Consider the following 23236-nt stretch of genomic DNA (forward strand, 5'->3'; position numbering starts at 1 on the left):
GTGTGTGTGTGACTTCTGTGGCTGCTGTCATAAACCATCACAAGCGTGGCTTAGGACAACAGGGATGTATCTACTCACAGGAGTCCTCAAGTCCAAACTGAAGGTGTCAGCAGGACCATAATATTCCCTCCATCGTCAGTAGGGAGAGAATCGGTTGCCTCTTTCTGCTGTCTTCCAGTGGCTCCAGCATTCCCACACGTCTCTGCTTCAGCTGTCGGTCACTCTGTGTCTCTGATCAGCTATCTTCATTGGAACTGAGTTTCCCCTGCATGGCTCCAGATGCTTTCTTCTTGAGGTCCTTCACTTGTTGTGTTCTAGTCTTCGGTATGCGTATGTGTGTATGTGATGAGTGTGTATATGTGGTGTATGTGTGTGAGGAGGCCGGAAATTGGTGTTGGGTGTCTTCCTCAATCACTTCCTGCCTTATTTTTTGAAATAGGGGTCTCTCACTGAACTAGAATTTGTTGATTGGGTACATTGGCTGGACATCCAACCCCAAGAGTGATGGTTGTTCTTGGTTGTCAACCTGACTACATCTGTATTAACTAAACCTGAAGTTGCTAGATGTACATACCTTTGAGGGAGTTTTCTTAACTAAATCATTTGAGATTCAAGACCCACCCTAAATCTGGGCCACACCTTCTGGTGACAGCCTGTATAAAGAACGTGGAAGAAAGGAGCTTTTGGTCATTGCCCACTGGCCTTGACTCTTACTGCCAAGTTCGTGCCTTCACAGGTACCAGAGCCTACATTTTCAGGATTCCAGAGAATACTGAAGACCAGCGGAGACATCCACCCTTATGGACTGAACAATTAATTATTGAATTCTTGGACTTTACTTTGAGAAACAGTCTTTGTTGCGGCAATCAAACCATAAACTGTAAGCCACTCTAATAAATCCTATTAATAAATATATATATATATATATATATATATATATATATATATATATATAACATACACCCCAGGAACTTCCTGTCTCTGCTTGTGTTTGGATTATTGGCATACACTACTTCTTTGGGCTTTTATGTGGCTGCTAGAGATTGAACCGAAGGCTCAACACAATTCCAATCCTTCTCTCCACTGCTTTCAGCCTCCTTTCTCAATTGGGCTGCACCCTGGATGTTTGGTGAATTATTTACCTCCTAGTCTCTGTGACCAAAATATCTGACAGAATCAACTCAAGAGAGGGTAGGTGAATCTTGGCACACGGTTTCCTAGAGATTTCAGCCCACCATGGTAGGCAGAAAGCAGAGATGATGGCAGGAACCTTCAGGGGCCCGCCCCCCATGACTCACTTCCTCCAGTTCATCCCATCTCCCAAGAGCCCCACAGCCTTCGAAAGCAGTTTTCACAAGCAGGGAACTAAGAACTCCAACCACGAGCTTGTGGAGGGACATTCAAATTCAACCCACAGCATCTGCACTGGTGTGCCTGCATGCATTTGGCTCTTGCTTCCATGATGGCCGGCTCTGTCTCTGGAGCCCCAGAAACAGACTTGCGAACATAGCAGGTCTGCTCTGCTCGACGTGAGGTGACTGTTTGGGTTGCATGTCAACTACCTAAAGTCAGGGAAGAAAACAGATTCGTAAATAATTATAATAAAAGGTCTGAAGGGAGGGAAGGAAGGTTGAGAGGGAATAATGCAGAGACGGGGCTGCTTCCCACAGGGCAGCCAGGGACAGGTGAGTGTGCGGTGCTGGAAGGCTGTCCTGTGACGCCCCATGCCTGGTCGAGCTAAATGAACAGTGATGTTTACCTACATCACTCTCTGATTTATTCACTCAGCAAGGTTTCCTCAGGGCAGATCGCCATAACTGTCACTCCTGTGTTGAGCCACCAGTGGTCTTGGTTCTAGGTGTAGAGTCATGGCCCCCTCAAAAACGTTAGCATTCTTCCTCCCCAGACAAGCAAGCCAAATAAAACACACCCAAATGGGGATTCATTCTGGTTTTTTTTTTGTTTGTTTGTTTTTGTTTTTTTTTGTTTTTCAAGACAGGATTTCTCTGTGTAGCTTTGCACCTTTCCTGGAACTCACTCTGTAGCCCAGGCTGACCTCGAACTCACAGAGATCCACCTGGCTCTGCCTCCCGAGTGCTGGGATTAAAGGCGTGCGCCACCACCGCCCAGCTCATTCTGTTTTCTTGGCCAGCACTGGACAAAAGGTCCTACCTCTGAGGTCCTGCTAAGAACGTGCCTGCTTTACCCCTTGGTCCCACCTTCACCCTGGACGGGACTCCTCTCCAGCTCCCTACACAGCCCTTTCCACAGGCCTTGATTTTTTTTCATTGTCTGGAGGTGACTTTGTGGGTAGGGATGATGGGTCTTCTGGGGGAACTGCAAAGACAGCCTGTGATTTTGAACAAGGCAGACCTCCAGGCTCACGTCTTCCTGAGTTACCATCTTTGTGGAGCCTTCCCTCCCCGGCTGTGTCCCGAAAGCTCCATTTTCTGGACCACTGACTTATTATGGGAAGGTGACTGGGGAATTGGGGTTCATAGGCCTTGACGTTTTAATTCAGTCAAATAAATGGAACAAAAATGAAAAGAGACTCATGGAGATCTTTAGGGAAAACAGAAACCAAATTCCCCACATGAAGAGAGTGGAATGGCATTGGAACGGGTTTCTGGAATTTCTGTGAGCTTGTAGGGGAGCCAGCACTTCAGAAGCTGATTCCACCCCCAGCAGCCCCCTGGACTAAATTCTACTCTAGCATGCGATTACCCCAAAGGGTCACAGTGGAAACACAAGAGCAGGCTATGGTGGGCGACACTGTGAAAGCGGAAGAGTCATCTTAGATAATTCCATGTGCCTGACCCTGTAACTTCTCACAGACCCCTACCTCTTCTTTATAAACAAAGTTTTTATTGTATCTATCTATCTATCTATCTATCTATCTATCTATCTATCTATCTATCTATCATCCATCCAACCATCCACCGTGCGTGCGCGCACGAACATGTGTGTGTGTGTGTGTATGTGTGTGTGTGTGCGCGCGTGCGCGCGCGTGCACATGTTTACATGTGTGTGGTTGCAGGTGTGTGCAGGGCAGAGGGCAAACTGTTGGAATCAGTTCTCTCTATTATGTGGATTCTGGGGATTGAACTCAGGTCACTGGACTGGGCAGCAAGTGCCTCTCCCTGCGGGAACATCTCACTGTCCCTATACCTCCTTCTTGATGGACATTTGGCAGGTATTGGGATTGTAGGAAGTTACTAAAAAGCTATGTCTTGTGCCCACTTGCCCTCTGCCTTTTAAGTCTGTAAAATGACACTTGCTGAGTATCTTTTTGGTGTCAGGCCCTATACTAGGAGTGGAGGATCCAGAAAAGATGTCCCCGATGATCATGGAGATGTTGGGATGACTTAGTGTTCTGGTGGTCCTGAAGGGGCAGAGTGGGATGAAGACCATTAAGAATTCTTGGAGCACAGGGTATCTGCAGTGGCTTGAGCTGTGCCTTCTCCCAAATTCATATCCACATAGAAGTGCAGAATTTGGTCCTATTTGGAAGTAGAGACACAAAGGAGGCAAACAGGCATAAAAGAGGAAACAGATGATGTCAGGCTGCATTTAGACCCCTAAATCTGATGAGAACATCTTCCAAAAGATAGTTCAAGAGGAGAAAGCTATGTATATGAGGCAGGGGGCAGAGGCCAGAGAGCGTGAGGCATCTGCAGCCCCGGAACACTGAGCGTTCCTGGAGTCACAGAAAGAGAAGAAGCAGGAAAGACCTTTTCTAGATCCTGTGCAGGGAGCATTGCCCCATCACACCTTGGTTTGGGACTTCCTCCTCCAGAACCATGAAGAATACACTCAATTCTTCTAAAATACTCAACTCGTGTGCCTTGTAAATGTAGCCCTGGGTAATGAGTGTCAACCCCAAGGACCCAAGACAGCCCTGAAGAAGAGCCACCAGGCTTCGGTTCCTGCTTTCCCTTTTCATCTGAACAAGATGTGCTGGATAAAACTCCATTGCTCTGTGGGCTCTGTATAAGGATCAGTGGCTGGGATGGGGGAGGGTACTCTTCCTTGTTCACTCTGTGGTTCCCAGATAAGCATGATGCATGGAACACAGGTGATTCTGGGTACTATTTGCTGAGTTCCTAAATGAGTGAACGCCTGAGCAGAGGGGTAATATAAGCAGAAGTGAACTAGTCAGTGAGAGGAACTGTGGTGTGGACAGCTGTAGAAATGGAGTGGGAGGACTTTCCATCCACAGGGCTAATTGCTGGCCCTTGGTAAAAGCAATTAGGGAGGTTTTTTTCATTGAGATTGTATAGATTAACCAGTAGCAAGGGCAGGTAGACAGAAGAATTAACAAGAAGAAAAAGCCTGAGCTGTGTGCCCGTTGCCCTTCTATGGCAGACACTGGATGGTCCAGGAAGACTCACTATCTGCTCAGGGATTAAACACTCCATTTCCAGATGTATATGGTGAGGCTTAGAGAGAGAAGGCAGCTGGGAAACTACTGTCCTGCCAGCGAGGAACAGAACTGGAATCTGAGCCTGGGTCTTCTGCTCCCAAGTTCCTGTCCTCCACACTACATTGTCTGCTTACATCACCAGCTGTTTGGGAGAAGGGGTAGTCAGGGTCCCCGAGGCTGGCATAGACCTTAATGCCTTCCACAGTGTAGATAAGTAGAGGAGGAATTCTCTGGGGAAATGACCCGAGAAGAGAGTGAGCTGGCAGAGCACTGGGGTTCAGCGGACCCGTAGTGTTCAGGCCCAGTAGTTATGTGTCTTCAGCTGGTTTCCAGCAGGATTCTCTGGGCGAAGCTATCATTGTCTTCCTATTAGATTCCACTCCGTTGCAGAATGATGTTCATTATCCTCAGATCTTCAGTAACTGAAAACTTACTTTGATTTTATGTGTATGGGTGTTTTGCCTGCACGTATGTCTGTGCACTAGCAAGTGTTCCTAACTCCTGAGCTCTCTCTCTCTCTCTCTCTCTCTCTCTCTCTCTCTCTCTCTCTAGCCCCATCTTTGATCAGTTTTAAAGGTCAGACATCATCTGGGTTCCTACCTCCTTTAAGGCAGGCAGCCTGGTAATTAAGTCATTGTTGCTGCAGAGCTGCATGGACAATCCAAGGCCCTGGAGGCCAGTGCACTTCTTCATCTGCTCACTTATTCCACCAAACTGTTTGCCAAGAACTTAATGAGCGTGACCCTGGGGTCTCCAAGGACTAAGACTCTGCTTTGCCCCCATGAAGAGCTTTCATTCCAACTCATGTCAAGAAGATCTTGTGATGGGAGGGTTGGGAAGGTGGGTCAGTTGGTAAAATGCTCGCCATGCAAGGATAGGGATCTGAATTCAATCCCCAGTACCTATGTGAAAGGCTGGGCATGGCGGCATGTGCTTGTAATCCTCACACGGAGGATAAGACGGGGGCTGGGGCTGGTGTTGGGGACAGAAGGATCCCTGCAGCTTGTTAGCTGGCCACTCTAGTCTGATAGTCAAGCTCCAGGTCAGTGAGAGACCCTGTCTCAGAAAACAAGGTTATTTGGAGGTTTGAGGAAGAATCTCACACACACACACACACACACACACACACACACACACACACACACACGCACACAAGTGTGCACCCCGACTTGTACATTTGCATGAATGCACGCATGCATATGCACACACATAGACAAATAAAAGAAGTAAGTTCCTGCGATGGTACCGTGCGGAAATGGCTAGAACCAAGGAGGAAAGGCTGGGTAGGAAGGTTGGAGAAAGTGTCACAGAACAGAGGAGACGAAGGTTGAGAAAGTGCCCACTAGGAAAGTCATCACGGCAGAGGGAGCAGTGGGTGTTAATTCACAGGGGCATGATGGGTGTGGCATGGTGGGCATGGCATGAAGGGGCTGGGGAGATTGTAGATCTGGGAAGGATACAGTCTGTGAGCAAATCCAATCACAGGTGTCCTCTGGGACATTCACATTTTGTTAGAGATGGTAAAGTCAGTGTGTTCTGTTTGGGGATTTGGTTGTAAGGGATAGGTACTTAAGACTTTATAGTCTTGGTCAGAGAGAGTAGCTGCAGAGGAGTCACCTTTCTGGAAGGTGAGTGGTGGCTCTAGGCCTTGGAGGTGAGTGTCACTTTGGAGCTCCTGGTGCTTATGAACAGAGAATCAGGAAGGGTCTGTGTGGGATGGGCCCATGACAGTGTCTGGTGGGTGCCCGACTCAGTATCTGGGTAGTCATTGCTGTGTGTGTGTGATGGTGACCCGGGGACAGCCAGACTTCCTTTCCAGACATCTGCTGGGAATTGGGCTGTGTAGACCTTGCCCAGCCCTGAGGGCTGGCCCCCCCTCCAACCCCGCTCCCTTTGCCCACACTCCCTGACTCAGTTTCTTCCTCTGCTACCGCCGTCCCTCTCCTGCTGGCTCTCACGTCATGGGATGGGGTGTTTGATATTTTCTTTGCTGGCCCTTGATCAGTTTCCTCTCCTACTCCTTTTCTTGCTGTCTGTGAAGACGATTAGTCAAGCCACTTGACTTTACTTTTATTTTTATTTTTATTTATTTTTTTTTTTTATTTTTTTTTTATTTTATTTTATTTTATTTTTTTTTTTGGTTTTTCGAGACAGGGTTTCTCTGTGTAGCTTTGCGCCTTTTCCTGGAACTCACTTGGTAGCCCAGGCTGGCCTCGAACTCACAGAGATCCGCCTGGCTCTGCCTCCCGAGTGCTGGGATTAAAGGCGTGTGCCACCACCGCCCGGCTATTTTTATTTTTTTTACTTAAAACTTTAGTTTAACTGCTGCTAGCTAAATATACTCTGACCTCAGCGGTGACCTTCCAGGCTGTGTTCAGCCAGGGAGACCAAGGAAGACTCGTGCCAAAACCATCTTTCTCTTTTGCTTTGGACGGACATTATTCTCTGCAGACTGGAAAGCATTGTTTGCACGCTGAGGGTTGCTTTGCAATGCAATTTGGATTTGGGGTTCGGTCAGCAGGGGGCTTAGATGTGTAGGTGTGGAGATGCCCTTTCCACGAAGGCACCCTGGACTTACAGAGTTGGCCTGTGGCGTACCACCTTTCCTTATGAACCCTAGGAAGTGGTTCACATAGTTCTTCTGTACCCCAGGGAGACTTGGATGAACTTTAAATAACCACAGCTCAGGGCAGCTTATTAATGATTGGACTGAGAGGAGAGGGGAAGAAAGCCATGTCTCCTACAGGATATTACAGACAGCATGACTTCCCCATTCCAGAAAACAGACTTGTATAAAAGTATTTCAGTCTCTAGGCTCCTGGCCATGTCATGCCATGTCCACCTGGACCTACCAAATCCAGCCCAGGGTGAGAAAGGGGGCCAGAGGGAAGTACAGAATGACGCTTACTTAGCTGAGGAGCTTGGGCCTTTGTCCAGTACTTACATGGCCTTCCCTCTGAGTCAGAGAGATCTCAGAGACGATGTGGACCTAACATCTTTCTTCACTTACCAAAACTTCAGTTTATTTATTGTATGTTTATGGAGGATCTACAATGTACATGACAGCCACCGAGAGAGCCCTGAGGAGGCAGAAGGCAGCGGGACAGGTGTTGGGAGCGGGGGTGGGGGTGGGGGTGGGTGGAATGCGGGAAGGTTCATCAACTCATTACAGATAAGATGAGGGTCTTTATTATTTACTTTTCTTGTTCCAATGACAACACATCTGGCCGAAACGACTTGAGGGAGAAGGGTTTGTGTGGGCTCACAGTCTGAAGGTGCAGTCCATTACGGCAGGGAAGTCACAGCAACGGGAACGTGAGGTACTGGTCACACAGTACCCAACATCAGGAACGTGAGGTACTGGTCACACAGTACCCACCATCAGGAACGTGAGGTACTGGTCACACAGTACCCACCATCAGGGACATGAGGTACTAGTCACACAGTACCCACCATCAGGGACATGAGGTACTGGTCACATGGTACCCACCATCAGGAAAATGAGGTACTGGTCACACAGTACCCGCCATCAGGAACATGAGGTACTGGTCACATGGTACCCACTATCAGGAACATGAGGTACTGGTCACATGGTACCCACCATCAGGAACATGAGGTACTGGTCACACGGTACCCACTATCAGGAACATGAGGTACTGGTCACACAGTACCCACCATCAGGGACATGAGGTACTGGTCACACGGTACCCACCATCAGGAACATGAGGTACTGGTTACACGGTACCTGCCATCAGGAACATGAGGTACTGGTCACACGGTATTTGCCATCAGGAAGCAGGAAGGAGTGAAGACTGGCACTCAGTTGGCATTCTCCTTTTTAGTCAATCCAGGACCCCAGCCCATGGACCACTGGTGTCCACATTTAGGATGAGTCTTCCCATTTCAATGAATCCAATCCGGAAACTCCTTCACATATATGCCCAGACGTTAGTCTACCAGATGATTCTAGATCCCGTCAAGTTGACCATCAGCATTAAGGACCATGGGGGTCTCAAGGGGAAGTATAAGAGACAATGGAGGCGTTTAGAGAGTTGACCCCAGCCCCAGAGGGCCTCCTTGATGCAGAGCCTCTTATTCTGCTAGGTAAAGTACGGGTTGAAATCACAACAGGTGAAGTTAGGAGCCTCTTTATCAGTAGAGGCAACTAACTGCGCGTACAAAGACCTGGGGTGGGGGTGGGGTGGGAAGGAAGTTGGGAAACAGAGGCAACCAGTGACGGACATGACAAAGGCTGAAGCAGGTGCTGCAGGATTCTTGAAGGCTGTCCAGGAGAGACAAAGGACTGGGGAATTCTGAAGCGTGTTAAGCTGGACAGTAACGTGACCAGGAAAACAGAGCTGTATACATTCTTCAGGGAAGGCCATAGGGAAGACTGGGAGGCTCCGGTCCCCTTAGGAGATGGGCGGGGAGATGAGGAGGGGTGGAGTGCCCCAGAGAAGTCACAAGGCAGGCACAGGGACTGGGGTATTTTGATCTGCTTTAGGGATGTCACCGGGAGGATGAATTGATAGAGGGATGAAGGGCGGTCAGGAAATGAAGACACTCTGAACAGAGATCTGGGGACGTGGAAGTGAACCGTGTAGGCTGAAGTCTGGGAGAAGGAAGAGGAACAGCAAGTGTGGGCATGGGGAAGTGGGCTGCCTGGGATGCCTGGGATGTACAACCCTGAAGAGCAGTATGGCTGCTGCTAAGTGAAAGATGAACCATGATGGTGGATGAGGTCTGAAACAAGAATGGAGAGCCCACAGTGAGGTTTGAGGAATCGTACCAGTCTCTGGGGCTCACCTGTGTGAACTGGGAGGGCTTGGGGAAATTCTAAACAGGGGAATGACCTATTTTCAACACACATATGCATGCACCACATACACACACACACACACACACACACACACACACACACACACACACAAACCACACACACACCAAATATACCCACATGCACCCCACATATACCACACACACACCACACCAAATACACCTACATACACCCCCACAGCACATATAGCACACACACACACACCCCACACATTTTATTTGTATGCATGTTTTATCTGCACACGTACGCGTATGCATATGAGCACCATGTGCATGTCTGGTGCCTGCAGAGGTTGGAAGAGAATAATACACAATTACCTGTATTTTATGAATTCAACCATCCAAGGAGAGAGGGGATACGAGAAAGGGACCAAGAACTGAAACTTCCGTCATATCCCCATTTAACAGTCATGAAAATGAGGAGACAAAACTGAGTCACCATGGGGAGAAGCAAGAGCAAGAGGCATCATGGAAGTGGGAAGACGGAAGTAGCTCAAGGTGGAGGATGGGCAGTGGTGTTTTGTGTGGTCAGTCAACATGGGCAGGACACGAAATCAGACTGTATGGGCAGCGTTTTGTCACTGGGTACCTTCCCAAGTCCATGTTCAAGAAGAGATGGGACCAGGAGCCCGACTAAACACTTCAAGGAGAATGGATGGATTAGGGCTAGGGCTGTAGTTGGTAGAATGCTTGTCTAGCATGTGCAGTGCTTTGGGTTTGATCCCCAGTGAAACATAACCCAGGAATGGTGGCACGTACCTGTAATCTCAGCACCCAGGAGCCGGAGGCAGGAGGGTTAGAAGGTCAAGGCTACATAGTGTGTTTGAGGTCAACCTGGGTTACATGAAACCTTGTCTCAAAAGGGGAGAGGGTCTAGAGAAAGGGCCAGCGTGTAGGCTGAGGAGCAGGGTCAATGGTGCTGGCAGAGTCCCTGGACCACAGTATTACCTCATGAAGAGAGCCTGAGGTGAACGCGGGAAGAAAGGAGAAGCCTTTGCAACACTGGGAAGGGAGAGAGACTCCAGCATGTAACACAGAATGGCAAATTTATTCCAGATGCTTCTCTGTGGGTGGGAGACAACTTTGCTTACACACTGAGATCGCCTAGTATTGGTCAGGACAGGGTAGGAAAGAGTAGCCATGGTGGTCTTCAGTGCACACAGCAGAGCAGGGCTTTAGTTCTCCACGATGGCTGAGTGACAGGGTCACCTTAGGATGCCTTTCGGAGCTACAGAATTCTGGACCTCACCTCAGAGAACCCCTGTGCATCCATCTTGAATGGGACTCAGTGATGTTTCCAAACATCTTCCCTGTGATCATGCCATCGGGGCCTCACTGAGAGCCTCTGATGGGCACTTCAGCTTTCCCATGGACCCGCCATTGAGTGAGTATGAGGGGCACTTGGAAGTGAAGGGGTCACAGGGAGGGTCAGCCCTGATATCCGGAGGGTAGAGTTGCTGTTGCTGCTGAGGAATCTGTTGGCTTTCCCCAGAAAAGCCATTTTCATAACACTTTACTGGGATGAAACTCCAGATTAATTCCGCAGCTTTAAAAGGTCGTCTGGCACCAGAAGCAACTGTGGTTCTGTTCATATGTTTTTCGTTACAGGATAATTTTGAAAACCCTAGGTAGATACCGAACTGAGCCTACTTTCAATATGCTGTATCCATGAAATGTAGGGACACAGACACAATCACAACAGTTTCACAAGCTGCCACCTGGCCTGAGTGATTCTAAGGATCCTCTTGGGCTAACCCTCCCATTCTGGATGCTAAGGACGACCTGGGCAAGTGTGTGTGTGTGTGTGTGTGTGTGTGTGTGTGTGTGTGTGTCCATCTATGTCCGGAATTCTTTCTTCCTCTGGGAAACATCTTCTGTCTGATTCCATGCAGTTTGGGCCATCAATCAAGTCGTTAACCCTACTTCCATCTGAAGGGATGTGATGCAGACCTACCCAGTTATAATAGTGCAATTTCTGGCATTGGTTCAGGAGATAGGGATGGAATTAAAAAAGCACCCACTGGCATTTTTTAAAAAAAGACTACTGTGTAGAGAGTGGAAGTTTGACTTCCTTCAACTCTAGGCCTTTGGAACTGGGTTCCAATCTCTTGCGTCACACAGCATTTTGACCAAGATAGGTTCTTGTGGCCTTCATGTGAGGCTGGCCATGTGGGGTATGCACTGGAGTGTCAGGCAGGCATGGTCAAAGAGTCTGTGAGGTAGCTGTCCCTGGGATATCCAGGTGTCCGTCTCAGGGTCATAGCAGTCAAAGGAGGCCGAGTCCTCAATGTTGCAGTCTGTGGTCAGTCTCCGCCCACCTGTCACATACAGCTTGTTCCCCATCACTGTGGCCCCGTGGTGCATCCTTCGGTCTTTCATGTCTGCACATTTGACAAATTTGTTGGACCGGGGGTCGTAAGCAAGAATCCTCCTTGTGTAGCCTGAAAATTGAATACCATATAAAACAGCTGTGGGTGGCTTCACCTGGGGCTGTGGGTCAGTGGTTGAAGAAGGCTTCTGCTCCCTGCCCACACGAGGCTGGGACTCTGAACTAAAGCATGCATGCTCAGGTTACCCTGCTGCAGCCTGGCAGAGCTGGGACTGGCATCTGGATCTCTCTGGCTCTGGCCCAAATGTAGGCAGCCATGCAAGTCATTTGTAGAGTAGGGGCAGACTCTGCCTTCCAGTAGCTTTGGCAGCCCCGTTGGCCTGTTCATCTCCCCCTGTGTGACCCACAGCATTCAAGGAAGGAGACCTTCTTTGGGAACACAGAAATGAATTCCCATGTCAGGCTACTGGGAAGTTATTTTAAAGGTCACTATTTTACTGACAGGCAAACCAAGACGTAGAAAGAGGAATAACTTGCAGAAAGTATATAACCACTAAATGGTAGAGTTGGGATTTGAACCCAGGTCTCTTTGACCCCTAAACTGGCCCTCTTAACCATAATACATTATGCATTTACAGAGAAATGATACATTAGTTATCATTGTTGTTGTTATTAGTAGTATCATTATCATTATTATTTTGAGGTGGGGTCTCACACTAGTCTGGTCTGCAACTCATTATGTAACACAGACTGACTTCAAACTAGTGACAATCCTCCTGTCTCAGCCTCCCAAGTGCTCAAATTTTAGGTGTGAGCCACCACACCTAGCTAGGGTTAACAGCAGGAAACATCTCTTCTTCATATGTCTGGACAATCCCGCCCGCTTTAGCCACATATTACATTTTTATCACAGCAACAGCTCTGCAGAACTCGTACAGTTCCATCCCTTGCTTATATAGAGAGACAGGAAGAAGCTTCCAGGTAAATAGCTTTTCCGGTTTTCCACGCTCTCCTCAGAGGATGGATGTGCTTTTCAGAAGACCTGCCTGTAGAGTAACACTGGCCTGTCAGCAGCCCTTTCCCCCAGGAGCTGTCCAGTTTGTGCCTGACCAGTCATTCTCGGTTCACTCACCTCCCACAATGACAATCCTCTCCCCCAGCACCACAGCCGGGGCACACACATTCTTTATCATCCTTGTCTCCATCTTGAACCACGTGTTTCTGGAAATGTGGTACACCTGAGGGAGAAACAGAATCATGGTACCAAATTTTAAAGTTAACTTCTTTAAAAGAGAAAAAAGGTAGTTGTTGTGTGTGGTGTGGTGTGTAGTGTGTATGTGTGTGTGTGTGTGTGTGTGTGTGTGTGTGTGTGTGTGTGTGTGTGTGTGGTGTGTGTGTGTGTGTGTGTGTGTGTGGTGTGCATGGTGTGTGGTGTGTGTGTATGTGGTATGGTGTGGGTGTGGTGTGTATATGTGTGTATATGGTGTGGTGTGTGTGTGTGTGTGTGTGTGTGTGTGTGTGTGTGTGTGGTATGTGGTGTGGTGTGTGTGTGTGGTGTGTGTGTGTGTGGTATGTGATGTGGTGTGTGTGTGTATGTGTGGTATGTGGTATGGTGGATGTGGTGTGTGTGGGGGCATGTGGTATGTGTGTGTGTGTGGTATGTGATATGGTGTGTGTGTGTATGTGTGGTATGTGGTATGGTGGATGTGGTGTGTTTGTGTGTGTGTGTAAGTGTGGAGTTCAGAGGACAACATTTGGGTTTCTGTTCTCTTCTTCTGCCATGTGAGTTCCAGGGATTGAACTTAGGTCAACAGTCTTGGTGACAAGCGCCTTTACCTGCTGAGCTATCTCACTGGTCCAAGCAGTCATTTACAGGGTGAATCAGAAATGGAATTTTTCTTTCTATTTCTTTTCAGGTTTTCAAGTGTAAGTATTACCATCAATAAAAGAACTCTGGCTGACAGAAAGAAGGATGTATCGGAAATTACTCATGTGATCCCCATGAAACTAATGACTATATTTCCATTAACTGGACCAAGGCTTCTGCATTGGAGTAGGCATTTCACTTACCTTCTTGGGATATTTTATTATTTCAGTGAGAAATGGAGCAACTTGGATATTTAGGAAACCAATCATTTTTTCCAATAGTTTTTATTTCTAGATCATGTTTATGTTTCTAAATGTCCCTGTGTAGCTAAGAGGGCCAGAGAACCAAGAATAAGTTTGAGGCTGTGTAAGGAAGGCTTCGGAACAGTTTATGCCTGAGAGGAATTGGAGTTTTTGTGAAAGAAGAGAAGCAAGAGAGAAAGACAAACCGAAGAGGAGGCTCATTAGCCGTGCTCTGAAATGCGGATCCAATTGTGATTCTGTGGATTTCCTTGGTTTAAAATTCAAATATTAAATGTAAGTTGGTTAGGAATAGGCAAAATTTAGCACAGGAGCTAAAGGATGGACTCCACTTTGGAAAAGAAGAAAAAAAAATATTTGTTTCCAGATAAAATGACATAGTAGTTGTCACTGAAATTTTTCCATATAAAATATAATTTCTAGCCTTATCAAAGACCTTATTCTTACTGTTTGATAACAGTTTGGGGCTGAGGATGTAGGACGGTTGGTAGAGTGCTTGCCTGGCATGTATGAGGCCTGTGTTGATCCCAGAACCCCATAAACCAGGTGTGGTGGGTGTCGCCTGTCATCCTAGTCATCAAGAGGTGGAGGCAGAAGATCCGAAGGTCACGGTCATCCTCGACTACACAGGGAGGTCTGCCTGGGCTACATGAGACTTTGTTTCTAAAATAATAAATAGGGGCTGGAGAGGTGGCTCAGTGGTTAAGAGAACTGGCTGTACTTCCCGAGGTTCTGGGTTCAATTCCCAGCAACTCACATGGAGGCTCACAAATGTCTTTAACTCCAGTTCCAGAGAATTAGATGCCCTCTTCTGACCCCCCAAGGCCACAGCATCCATGTGATACACCGATATGTATGTAGGCAGAACACCCATAGGCATAAAAATAAATACATCTTTAAAAGAAATCAATAAGTATCATGAAGAAGTTGACATTCACAAAGAAGTTATCAGGTAGCCACTATTTCTTCCTCGTTTTTCAGATTAGACTGTTGAGGCTCACAGAAACTGATTTGCGCAGCTAGACTGAGTGCAAACGATAGTTTCTGGTTCAACCCAGAGACCATGCTCTTGATCACCAGTGTCATGGGTCTATTGAGGGAGTGTGGCATTTCCTGACAGTTTAAAAATTATTATATTATTGTGGGTATGCATGTGTATATGTGTGTACACTTGTGCCGTGGCACGTGTGGAGGCCAGAGATCTACTTGGTGGAGTCTATTCTCTCCTTCCACTTTTCCTGGGTTCTGGGAGTCAAATTCAGTGAGGCTTTCATGGCAAGTCTCTTTACCTGTTGAGTTGTCTTAGGATACCCTGATGGATGCTTTTGAGACCGAGACACCCCCGCTGCTGGAATCTCTATCATTCCTTCTTCCTGTTGAAGCCTGGAGGAGCCTGAGTATGGTCGCAATGGCTGGGAAGCCCCACGGCTTCACCTGAAAATACATCGGTGACACACTCCTTGAGAAGCAGCATCCTCGGTAGGAAGGCAAATGCTGGCTGCCTCCTGACCTTTCTGTTCTCTCAGCTTGGGGTTTGGTTTCAAAGACAGAGTTATCATTTCCTCTCAATCCTCACAGTACCTCAGAGAGACTGTGGCCAGGTAACAAAGGATGTGTTTGACCCAGGTAGGAAGTGATACTCCCTCATGGTATGGGATTTGTTTTACATCATCCAGTAGCAGAGGTGGAACAAAGGCCAGGTAGAAAGGGACTATACACGTCCACCTTGTCTGGTGACACCACTGAAAGACAGATCTGGAAAGAACACTGACTCCACTGACTCTGCCTGAAAACCCAACCTGCTCCATAAGTGGCTCTCAGCATTCATATTAAACCGTATTTAAGTGAGTAGAACGTCCACTTCAAAGCTAATGCTAGACCAGTAGGCAAAGCATGCAAATGAACGTGTTCATCCACTCCCGGCTTTCCTTAGCTATACCCCAAAAGGATTGCTCACAAGTCTGTATTTGTTTGGCTTTGTGAGGACCTTGGTTTGGTTGCACTATGGATTTCTTGATCTGTTAGCTGGAAGTGTATTTGTGCTTTGCATTTTATTCTTAGGAAATTGGTGACCGTTTTGCTGTGTGAAGTCACCAGCCTATTTGTTGATGCTATCTGGGAAAACAGTCAAGAGAGGTGGGATGAGGTCTAGCTTTCCACAGAAGCGCTCTGGCGGATCTCTTCTGGGGATCAGAGTCGAGTTTCTCCCAGCTCAAGTCAATGGGTGGGACTGAGATTGGTACTTCTGGGAGGAGTGAGGCTCTTCTTGATGGTCACGGGGAGTATGGGCTGCAGAAAGAAGGCGTGAAGGTAACCTCCAGTGCCACTCCAAGTGTCTAAGCCACCAGCACCCTTTGCCTGGGCTTCTGGGAAAATCTCCCATCTCTCCTCCGGTCCCTTCTCTAAAGCATCTAGATTAGTGGCTCTCAGCCTTCCTATTGCTGCGAACCTTTAACACCTCAAGTTGTGGTGACCCCCAGCCATAATATTATTTCATTGCTGCTACTACATAACTGTAATTTTGCTACTGTTATGAACTGTAATGTAAGTATCTGATATGCAGGATATCTGATATGTACCCCCTGTGAAAGGGTTATTCAATTCCCCCAAAGGGGTCACAACTCACAGGTTGAAGATTGTTCAATTCCCCCAAAGGGGTTACAACCCACAGGTTGAGAACCATGGGTCTAGAGGGAGCTAAAAATGCAAATCTGATTGCTTCTCCGCCATGCATGAAAAGCTTTGATGCTCTCTCTGCCCCTTCCTCTCAGGTTACCATCCCAATCTCTTGACAAGATTTACAAAGTCCAGCTGTTACGGCTTCATCTCCACAAGCCATTCTGGAACGGTCCAGAATTTTGATAGGAGGAGCTTGGAGGCAGCGTCTGGGTGGAGGAGGTTGCTGGGGTTGCGTGGGGAGGGAATGATGAAGCTTACACGGGGCGCCCACCTGTTCCCTCCCCAGCTACCATCTGACGTGCATCCTTCCTCCTCCTTGCTCTGCCTGGCAACTGTATGCCACGCTCTCGGTTCCTCAGGCAGCGCGCTGTGCCTCCTCCTTTTCTTCTGGGTCTTTCTGCAAAGGACCCGTACCCAGGATCCGTCTCTCGCTCTGCAGATAACTGACTTCTTCAGCTGCCAGCTCTTTCGCGCCCAGTCAGGCCCTCTGCTACTTCCTGGTTCTAGCTTCTCACCATCCACTCTGACGCCTCCCTCCTCTTTCACCCTTTTCTTATCCGTCAGCTCTTCTCTGTGCTCAAATTAGCTTCAGCCAAACATAGAGTTTTCTCCAGAGTCCTCTGGACCCCCATGTTCTTTGCGATTCCCTCTGGTCCCCTTTAGGACACCTCCCAAGCGCTGAGCACCCATATCTTCAGATTCTGCACTGCAACTGTCTTGGAAACGGCTTGAAGGTTAAATGTAATTTTCTGTTTCCTCCCAGGTCTCCAGAGCCTTTACCGTGTTCAGCATAAGCATGTGGACGGACAGAATCCGCACCGTGGAGTCTTCTGCACAGCAAGAGAAGCTTGCCGCTTACGGAGCAGTTGTTAGACTCTCGCGCGAAGTGGGCAGCATCGGGGATTCTGAAGTCAGCCTCTGTCAAACTTCTCAGGGACTGTGTGAGTGAGATGAATTTCTCCTGTCGGTTAAGGCCCAGGCTCCCAGACCCAGCCACGCTTTAGAGTCTCCTGAGGTTTTCGGGAAGCACAGATGCCGGGATCCCATGCAGAGATCCGAGGTCAGGCTCCAGGGGATTTGTTGGCAGAGGCGGGGAGTTGGCCTGGATTGGGGGTTAATGGCGCCGCTCCAGGACTGCTGTCTGAGTTTCAATATGTTTCAGCCTGAAGTTCTGGGTTATTTTTCCTTCAAGCGAAGACAAGGTCTTTGTGATGGGGAGTGTCCTTGACGTGACTTTGCGTTAGTCTCACAATAAAAATTCATAAGTAAAAAAACACTGAAAAGTTCCTTCCTCTCTTCATTCCCTGCACAAGGCAAATATGTACATGTGTGTATGCATGCTATGTACATGCCCATGTGTATGTGTGTGTGCCTGTGTGGGCATGTACATGTACACATACACGGGCATGTACATGTACACATACACACATGCAAGCATCAATATATTTGTTCTCATATACATATACTATTATATATGTCATGTGCATGCATATATGTCTACATGCATGCATATGTACAAAGGTATATATATGCATGTGTGCATAGATATGTATATGCCATGATAAATAAGAGTGTATGGATATACACACAGATGCATACAGGTATGTATATGAATACACAAGAATGCCTATATGCACATACATATTTATGACATCTGTGCATACATATGTGCTATTGTATATGTGCACATGAATGCATGTACACACAAGTATACACATACACATGCAAATGTATAAACATATACATAATATGCATGTACATGTGTGTACGTATGAATGTATACATGCATATGTATGTGTGCACATATATTTGTCATTATATGTGTGTATATGTGTATGTCTGCATATGCATATGTCATGATATATGTGCATATATAATGTGCCATATAATTATGTGTATGCATATGTGTGTATGTATGCATATTTATACTGTTTGTTATACATGTTCATGTGGATGAATGTACACGGGACTGAATACATGCACATGTATGTGTGCATATATGTATACCCAATCATATATGTGCATGTGCCTGTATGAACATATCTGTATATGATTATGTGTATGCATATATGTATATGTGTGCATGCTTATGCTGTTACATATGTGCATGTAAATGCACGTTCACATGACTAGAGACATACATATGAATATGCATGTATATATGCCATTATATCAGGCATGTATATTTGTGTGTGTGTGTGTGTGTGTGCGCGCGCGCGTGCGCAAACATATTTGGTACTAACACGGTGAGAAGGACCAGTCCATTACCTGGATAAGGCGCACAGGGTTCTGCATGATGTCCTCACCCCCAAAAAGATAGAGCCTTTGGTCCTTCACTGCAACAGCAGGGTGGAGCACGGCCACCGGCATGTCAGCCATGCTCTCCCAGACGTCACGGACACTGTCATACCTCTCCATGGACCCCAGGAGCTCCTGCCCTTCTCCAGTGCCCCCAATGGAGAAGATGAAGTTCCTGTGGCTGGTGCTCCTGTGGGAGTAGCGGGCTACCAGCATGGGCTCCCCCAGCCTCCACTGGTTGAGTTTCAGAGAGAAGATATAGACTCTGCGGCTGAGGAGACTCTTGCCCTCACTGACAGTCATGCCCCCGAGCACGTACACACTGCGGTGCAAGGTGACAGCGGAGGCCTTGTACAGCCGCGTGGGGAGTTTGGCCAGGCTCTGCCACCGGCCAGTCTGTAGGCTGTAGAGCAAGACATCCCTGGTGGTCTGCTGGTTGTCCTTCCGCCCCCCCAGGAGGAGGAGGAAGTCTTGGTAGGAGCTCCTTGGGGGGATATGCCACAGGAGTTTGCAGTCCTGGGCACTGGGACCGTATGAGGAGAAGATCTGCCTCCCGGCCACCTCCAGGATGGCCTGGCACGCGGGCGAGGACTGGAGGAGGGCGTCGTTGGCAATGAAGTGGTGGAAGAAGGCTGGGTGGATGTACTCCAGGCGGACCTGCTGCAGCAGCTCCTGCAGGTACTGCCACCGGGCCTTGAGGTCATGCTTGACCCAAGCCATGAGGGCCTCGAACACCGTTTCCTCCTCTCCACAGAGCCTGTCATCTCCTAGGTAGCCTCTCAACTCCACAGCACAGAGCTCCTTCAGGTCAGCCGATGCCGCCACCTCTGGGAAGCGAGTCAGGGCTACCTCCCTGGCTTTCTTCTTCAGGCTTTCACAGCTTAGGATTTCTGCGAGTCTGACCAGACCCAGGCAGTTGTTGGGGGCCAGCTGACTCTGCAGGTATGATGAGCAGGCCTCAAACACCCTGGGGTACTGCAGCATGGCAGCCGCCTCCATCAGTGGGAGGACATTGGCTGCTGAGATGTGTACCTCTCCCGTGTACGCGTACGTGATGACCTGCTCTAGGGTGGTGGCATTGATGCCTTTCAACTGTACTTTGGCCTCTCTGCTCTCCCGGAAGTGGCTGCAGAACATGGCCTTGAAGTAGGGGCTGCTGGAGGCCAGCACATTGCGGTGGCAAGGGACCTCCCAGGCTCCAGAGCAGATGCTCACATCAGTCAGGATCTTGCTTTGCCTTAAGCCGTTGAGCTGTCTCAACAAGTCAGAGGAGAAGTCGTGGTCTTTGAAGACAACCCCATCTGGTAACTCCTCATCCATCCTACAAAGAAGGAGGGAAGCCCCAAATGGAAGCAAGGTCAAGGTTTTCTGACAGTGTCTACCAGAGGGCTTAGCTGTTGGGGCTCCAAGGCTCATTCACCACTATCTATTTTCCAAGTCTGTGGGCTCACAAACAGAGCACCCTAAAGGCGGAAGAGGGAACCATCCTCACCCCAGACCACAAAGTGATCTACTTCAGGCTGTGATTATCCTCAGAGATAAGAGACTCATAGCATCTCCAGCGAATCTTAGGCATCTTTCACCTAAAGTTGATGGCCAGGGACTCACAGATTAGCCCAACACAAGAAAACAGTCCATGCATTTGGCAGGAAATATTCGCCTTTGTCCAGATCCTCAGCAGATTTGTCAGTAAATTCATCTATGAATCCCTTTTTGGGGGTGAGTTCTTCCCCAAGGCTGACGTTCTGGGGGTGTGGTCTTCTGGTCACTGGACAGAAGTGAGGGACCACAGTGGGCTGTTGCAAGATCTAGAGAGAAGGCTGCATGGTCTTTGGGCTTTGTTTTAAAGATGTAATTAATAGGGAACAAGGACCAAACACTCCTGTGGGTCTGGTGACACAGGCAGTCTGCCTGCTGAGGAGTGAAGTGTTAGGGACACTTACCTTGTTTGGCTGCAGTGACATCCACAGATGCTGGGTCTGTCTCGTCCCTTCAGGAGGTTTCTACCTTAGGCTCTGAATAAAACCATAAACTGCAGGCCTTTCCTTCTACTGGCAAATTCTCTGTCCTAGGAGAGTTCTGGATTTGTTTATGCTGCAGGCACTTTCACGGCTCTAGAGCGCTGTGCGAGGCTGCCGGGCAGGCAGACAGTGTATACATTCCAAGCCTAAGAATAGCTGCATATGTACTTTCCAATGTTATGACATGTGACTTTCCAGTTGCCTTTTGCAGCCACCCCAGGGCCCTCAGGGCTGCGCATGCCCACATGCCTTGTTTCCTTGGCGAGTGTTTACACTGGCATAAATAGAAAGGGAGGAACGAATTCTCTGACCAAGGCTTTGCTGTCCATTTGGACGCATCCCGAGTCCCTTGTCCTAAGAGCGCCTTGGAACTCTAGCTGTCTGTAAACAGGTTGCTGTGACCTGTGTAGGATCACTGAAGACAGCTCCTGCTCACAGTCCAGGGGGCAGATGGTCATAGGAGAGGCAGAGAATGGACGGAACCCTGGGTGCTATTCAGTAGGTGTTCATCCACCACCTCCTACCTGGCAGAATTGCTGTCAGGGCTGTAGTTTCCCTTCCAGGCCCAAGGCAAAGGAATCCAGAGCAAAGGCTTTATTTTTCTTTTTTCAATTTGTCAGGCATTCTGGAGTTTTCTAGACTTGTGAAAGTCCTGACTGAAATTGAGCCTTCTGTCTCTATGATTCTCTCTCTCTCTCTCTCTCTCTCTCTCTCTCTCTCTCTCTCTCTCTCTCTCCCTGTGTGGGTGCATGCTCTGACTTGGAATAACTGTTTCTCCCTGTCACCTGCCCCTTCCGGACACCTGACAGCTGCTCTTCAGCTAGGCTCTCTCAGACCCCAGGCTTCCTTTTCTGTCTCCTCTCACCAGAGGGAAGTGAGTTCGAAGCAGGAGGCAAGGCACATTGGTCCAGGGAGAAAGAGAACAATGAAGAATGGGATGAGGAGAAAGAAGAAGAAGAAGGAGGAGGAGGAGGAGGAGGAGGAGGAGGAGGAGGAGGAGGAAGAGGGATAGAGGAGAGTTGAAGAGGGGAGAAGACGGGAGGGCGGAGAAAGAAGGAAGAGGAAGAAAGCAAGAGGGAAGGAGGGGGAAGAGAAGATGAGGAGGAGGACATGGAGGAGGAAGAGGGGGAAGAGATACGGAGGAAGGGAGGGAGGGAAGAGGAGGAGGAGGAGGAGGAGGAAGAGAAGACAAGTTGGAGGGAGACAGACGGAAGGAAGAAGAGGAGGAGGGGGAAAAGGCAATATGGAGGGAAAGAGGGTAGGAAGAAAAGGAGGCGGAGGAAGAGGAGGACACGAAGGAAGAAGTCCTGGCGGTGAGGGTGATAATGACGGTGACGGGGCAGGAGGCAGTCAGGTCCACTGTGACGAGCTTCAGAACACCAGGAGGGTTGGGGGAGGTGTCACCTCTCCCCTCACTGCTGCCCATTACTGCTCTCGCCATGAGCAGCAGCGACGTCTAACTTCCTCTTCCCACACTGCTCGAGACTTTCGCAGCAGCCTCTCAGGCTGGTTTTAGTCCTTCTCACCGCTCCCATCCATCCATCCATCCATCCATCCATCCATCCATCCATCCATCCATCCATCCATCCTTCAACACACAGTCTGCGCACCAGCTTTTCTGAAATTCTTTCCTGCTTTTCCTCACCTGTCTGCACTGTCCTCACGCCCTCTGCACCTTGGAACAGATGTGCTTCAGACTTCACAGCAGTCTGCTGGTCTACCTGTGTCTCTCCCCTCAGCGTGGAATCTCTGAACGCAGAAAGCCTGATCTCTCGCCCCTCCCGCTCCCCAAAATCCAGTTCAGGATGTGGCGTCTAGTGGGTGGGTTCTGTTCAGTTCCTGAACTGAGCAGAACTGAACAGAAGCGGGATGGAGAACAGGGAAGAGGGGAGCCCCCTGGAGAGTATGAGGGTTACCACTTGCAGCTTGTGTGTGGACAGCAATGTGACCCCAATGCCCTTCACTTTAATCAAACCCAACAATGCCGATAATGTGATACACTGGAAAGTCAAATAATCACTGTGTATAATAGAGTGAAAGTTGAGTGTGGGCTAAGGCCAGAACTTTGGAAGCTTGAACAACGGAAATACCGCTTCCTCGGGGCTTTGAATGCCTGCATCCCAGTTCTTCCAGCTGCTGAGCAAGCCGAGGATGTTCTGAGGGCAAAGAGCAGAGTGAATTTACTCAGCACTGGCCCCTGGAAGGCTCCTTGGATTTCCCCTCCATCTTCTAATTAGCTAGGCCTTCCAGAACCAGGCCTGTCAAGTGTTTGGATGAGCCTGGGTATATATGGACAGTGTCTGACCAGCTACAATAAATCTTTTAGTTTCTAACACTTAGGAAAAAGCAAACTCCATTCTGTTGGCCTGGCCAAGTAGAATTTGGGAAAAGACACAGAGCTGAGCTGTTTAACACATAGCAAACACATACACACACACACACACACACACACACACACACACACACACACACACACACACACACACACACACACACACGTTTTCCCCCACCCACGAGTAATCT

General features: G+C 48.5%; 1 protein-coding gene across 2 annotated transcripts; it reads right to left on the reverse strand.

Moving 5' to 3' along the window:
- Positions 1 to 9528: 9528 nt before the first annotated feature.
- Klhl38 (kelch like family member 38) lies at positions 9529 to 21341 on the reverse strand. 2 transcript variants are annotated; one of them, XM_052747858.1, is made up of 4 exons: positions 20636 to 21341; positions 18663 to 20013; positions 12721 to 12826; positions 9529 to 11700 (listed from the first exon to the last, which is right to left on the reverse strand). In XM_052747858.1, the coding sequence occupies exons 2-4, from the start codon at positions 20010 to 20012 to the stop codon at positions 11411 to 11413; spliced, it is 1746 nt and encodes a 581-aa protein (XP_052603818.1). In that variant the 5' UTR covers position 20013; positions 20636 to 21341; the 3' UTR covers positions 9529 to 11410. The 2 variants fall into 2 exon arrangements, with proteins under 2 accessions (XP_052603818.1, XP_052603817.1); XM_052747857.1 differs by lacking the exon at positions 20636 to 21341 and having other exon boundaries at positions 18663 to 20621.
- Positions 21342 to 23236: the final 1895 nt, after the last annotated feature.

Source organism: Peromyscus californicus, unplaced genomic scaffold (genome assembly GCF_007827085.1).
Source record: "Peromyscus californicus insignis strain IS unplaced genomic scaffold, ASM782708v3 Scaffold_20__1_contigs__length_68692818, whole genome shotgun sequence".
NCBI classification, from domain to species: domain Eukaryota; kingdom Metazoa; phylum Chordata; class Mammalia; order Rodentia; family Cricetidae; genus Peromyscus; species Peromyscus californicus.

What these genes read in the sequence shown, in the direction of transcription:
- Klhl38 (XM_052747857.1), bottom strand. Translation starts at nt 20,108, where the DNA reads ATGAGCCTTGGAGCCCCAACAGCTAAGCCCTCTGGTAGACACTGTCAG. An exon ending in ACCCTGTGCGCCTTATCCAG is followed by an intron (nt 12,827 to 18,662) that starts GTAATGGACTGG and finishes TTTCTCCCTCAG; the next exon opens with GTGTACCACATTTCCAGAAA. An exon ending in GAGGATTGTCATTGTGGGAG is followed by an intron (nt 11,701 to 12,720) that starts GTGAGTGAACCG and finishes TTCAATTTTCAG; the next exon opens with GCTACACAAGGAGGATTCTT.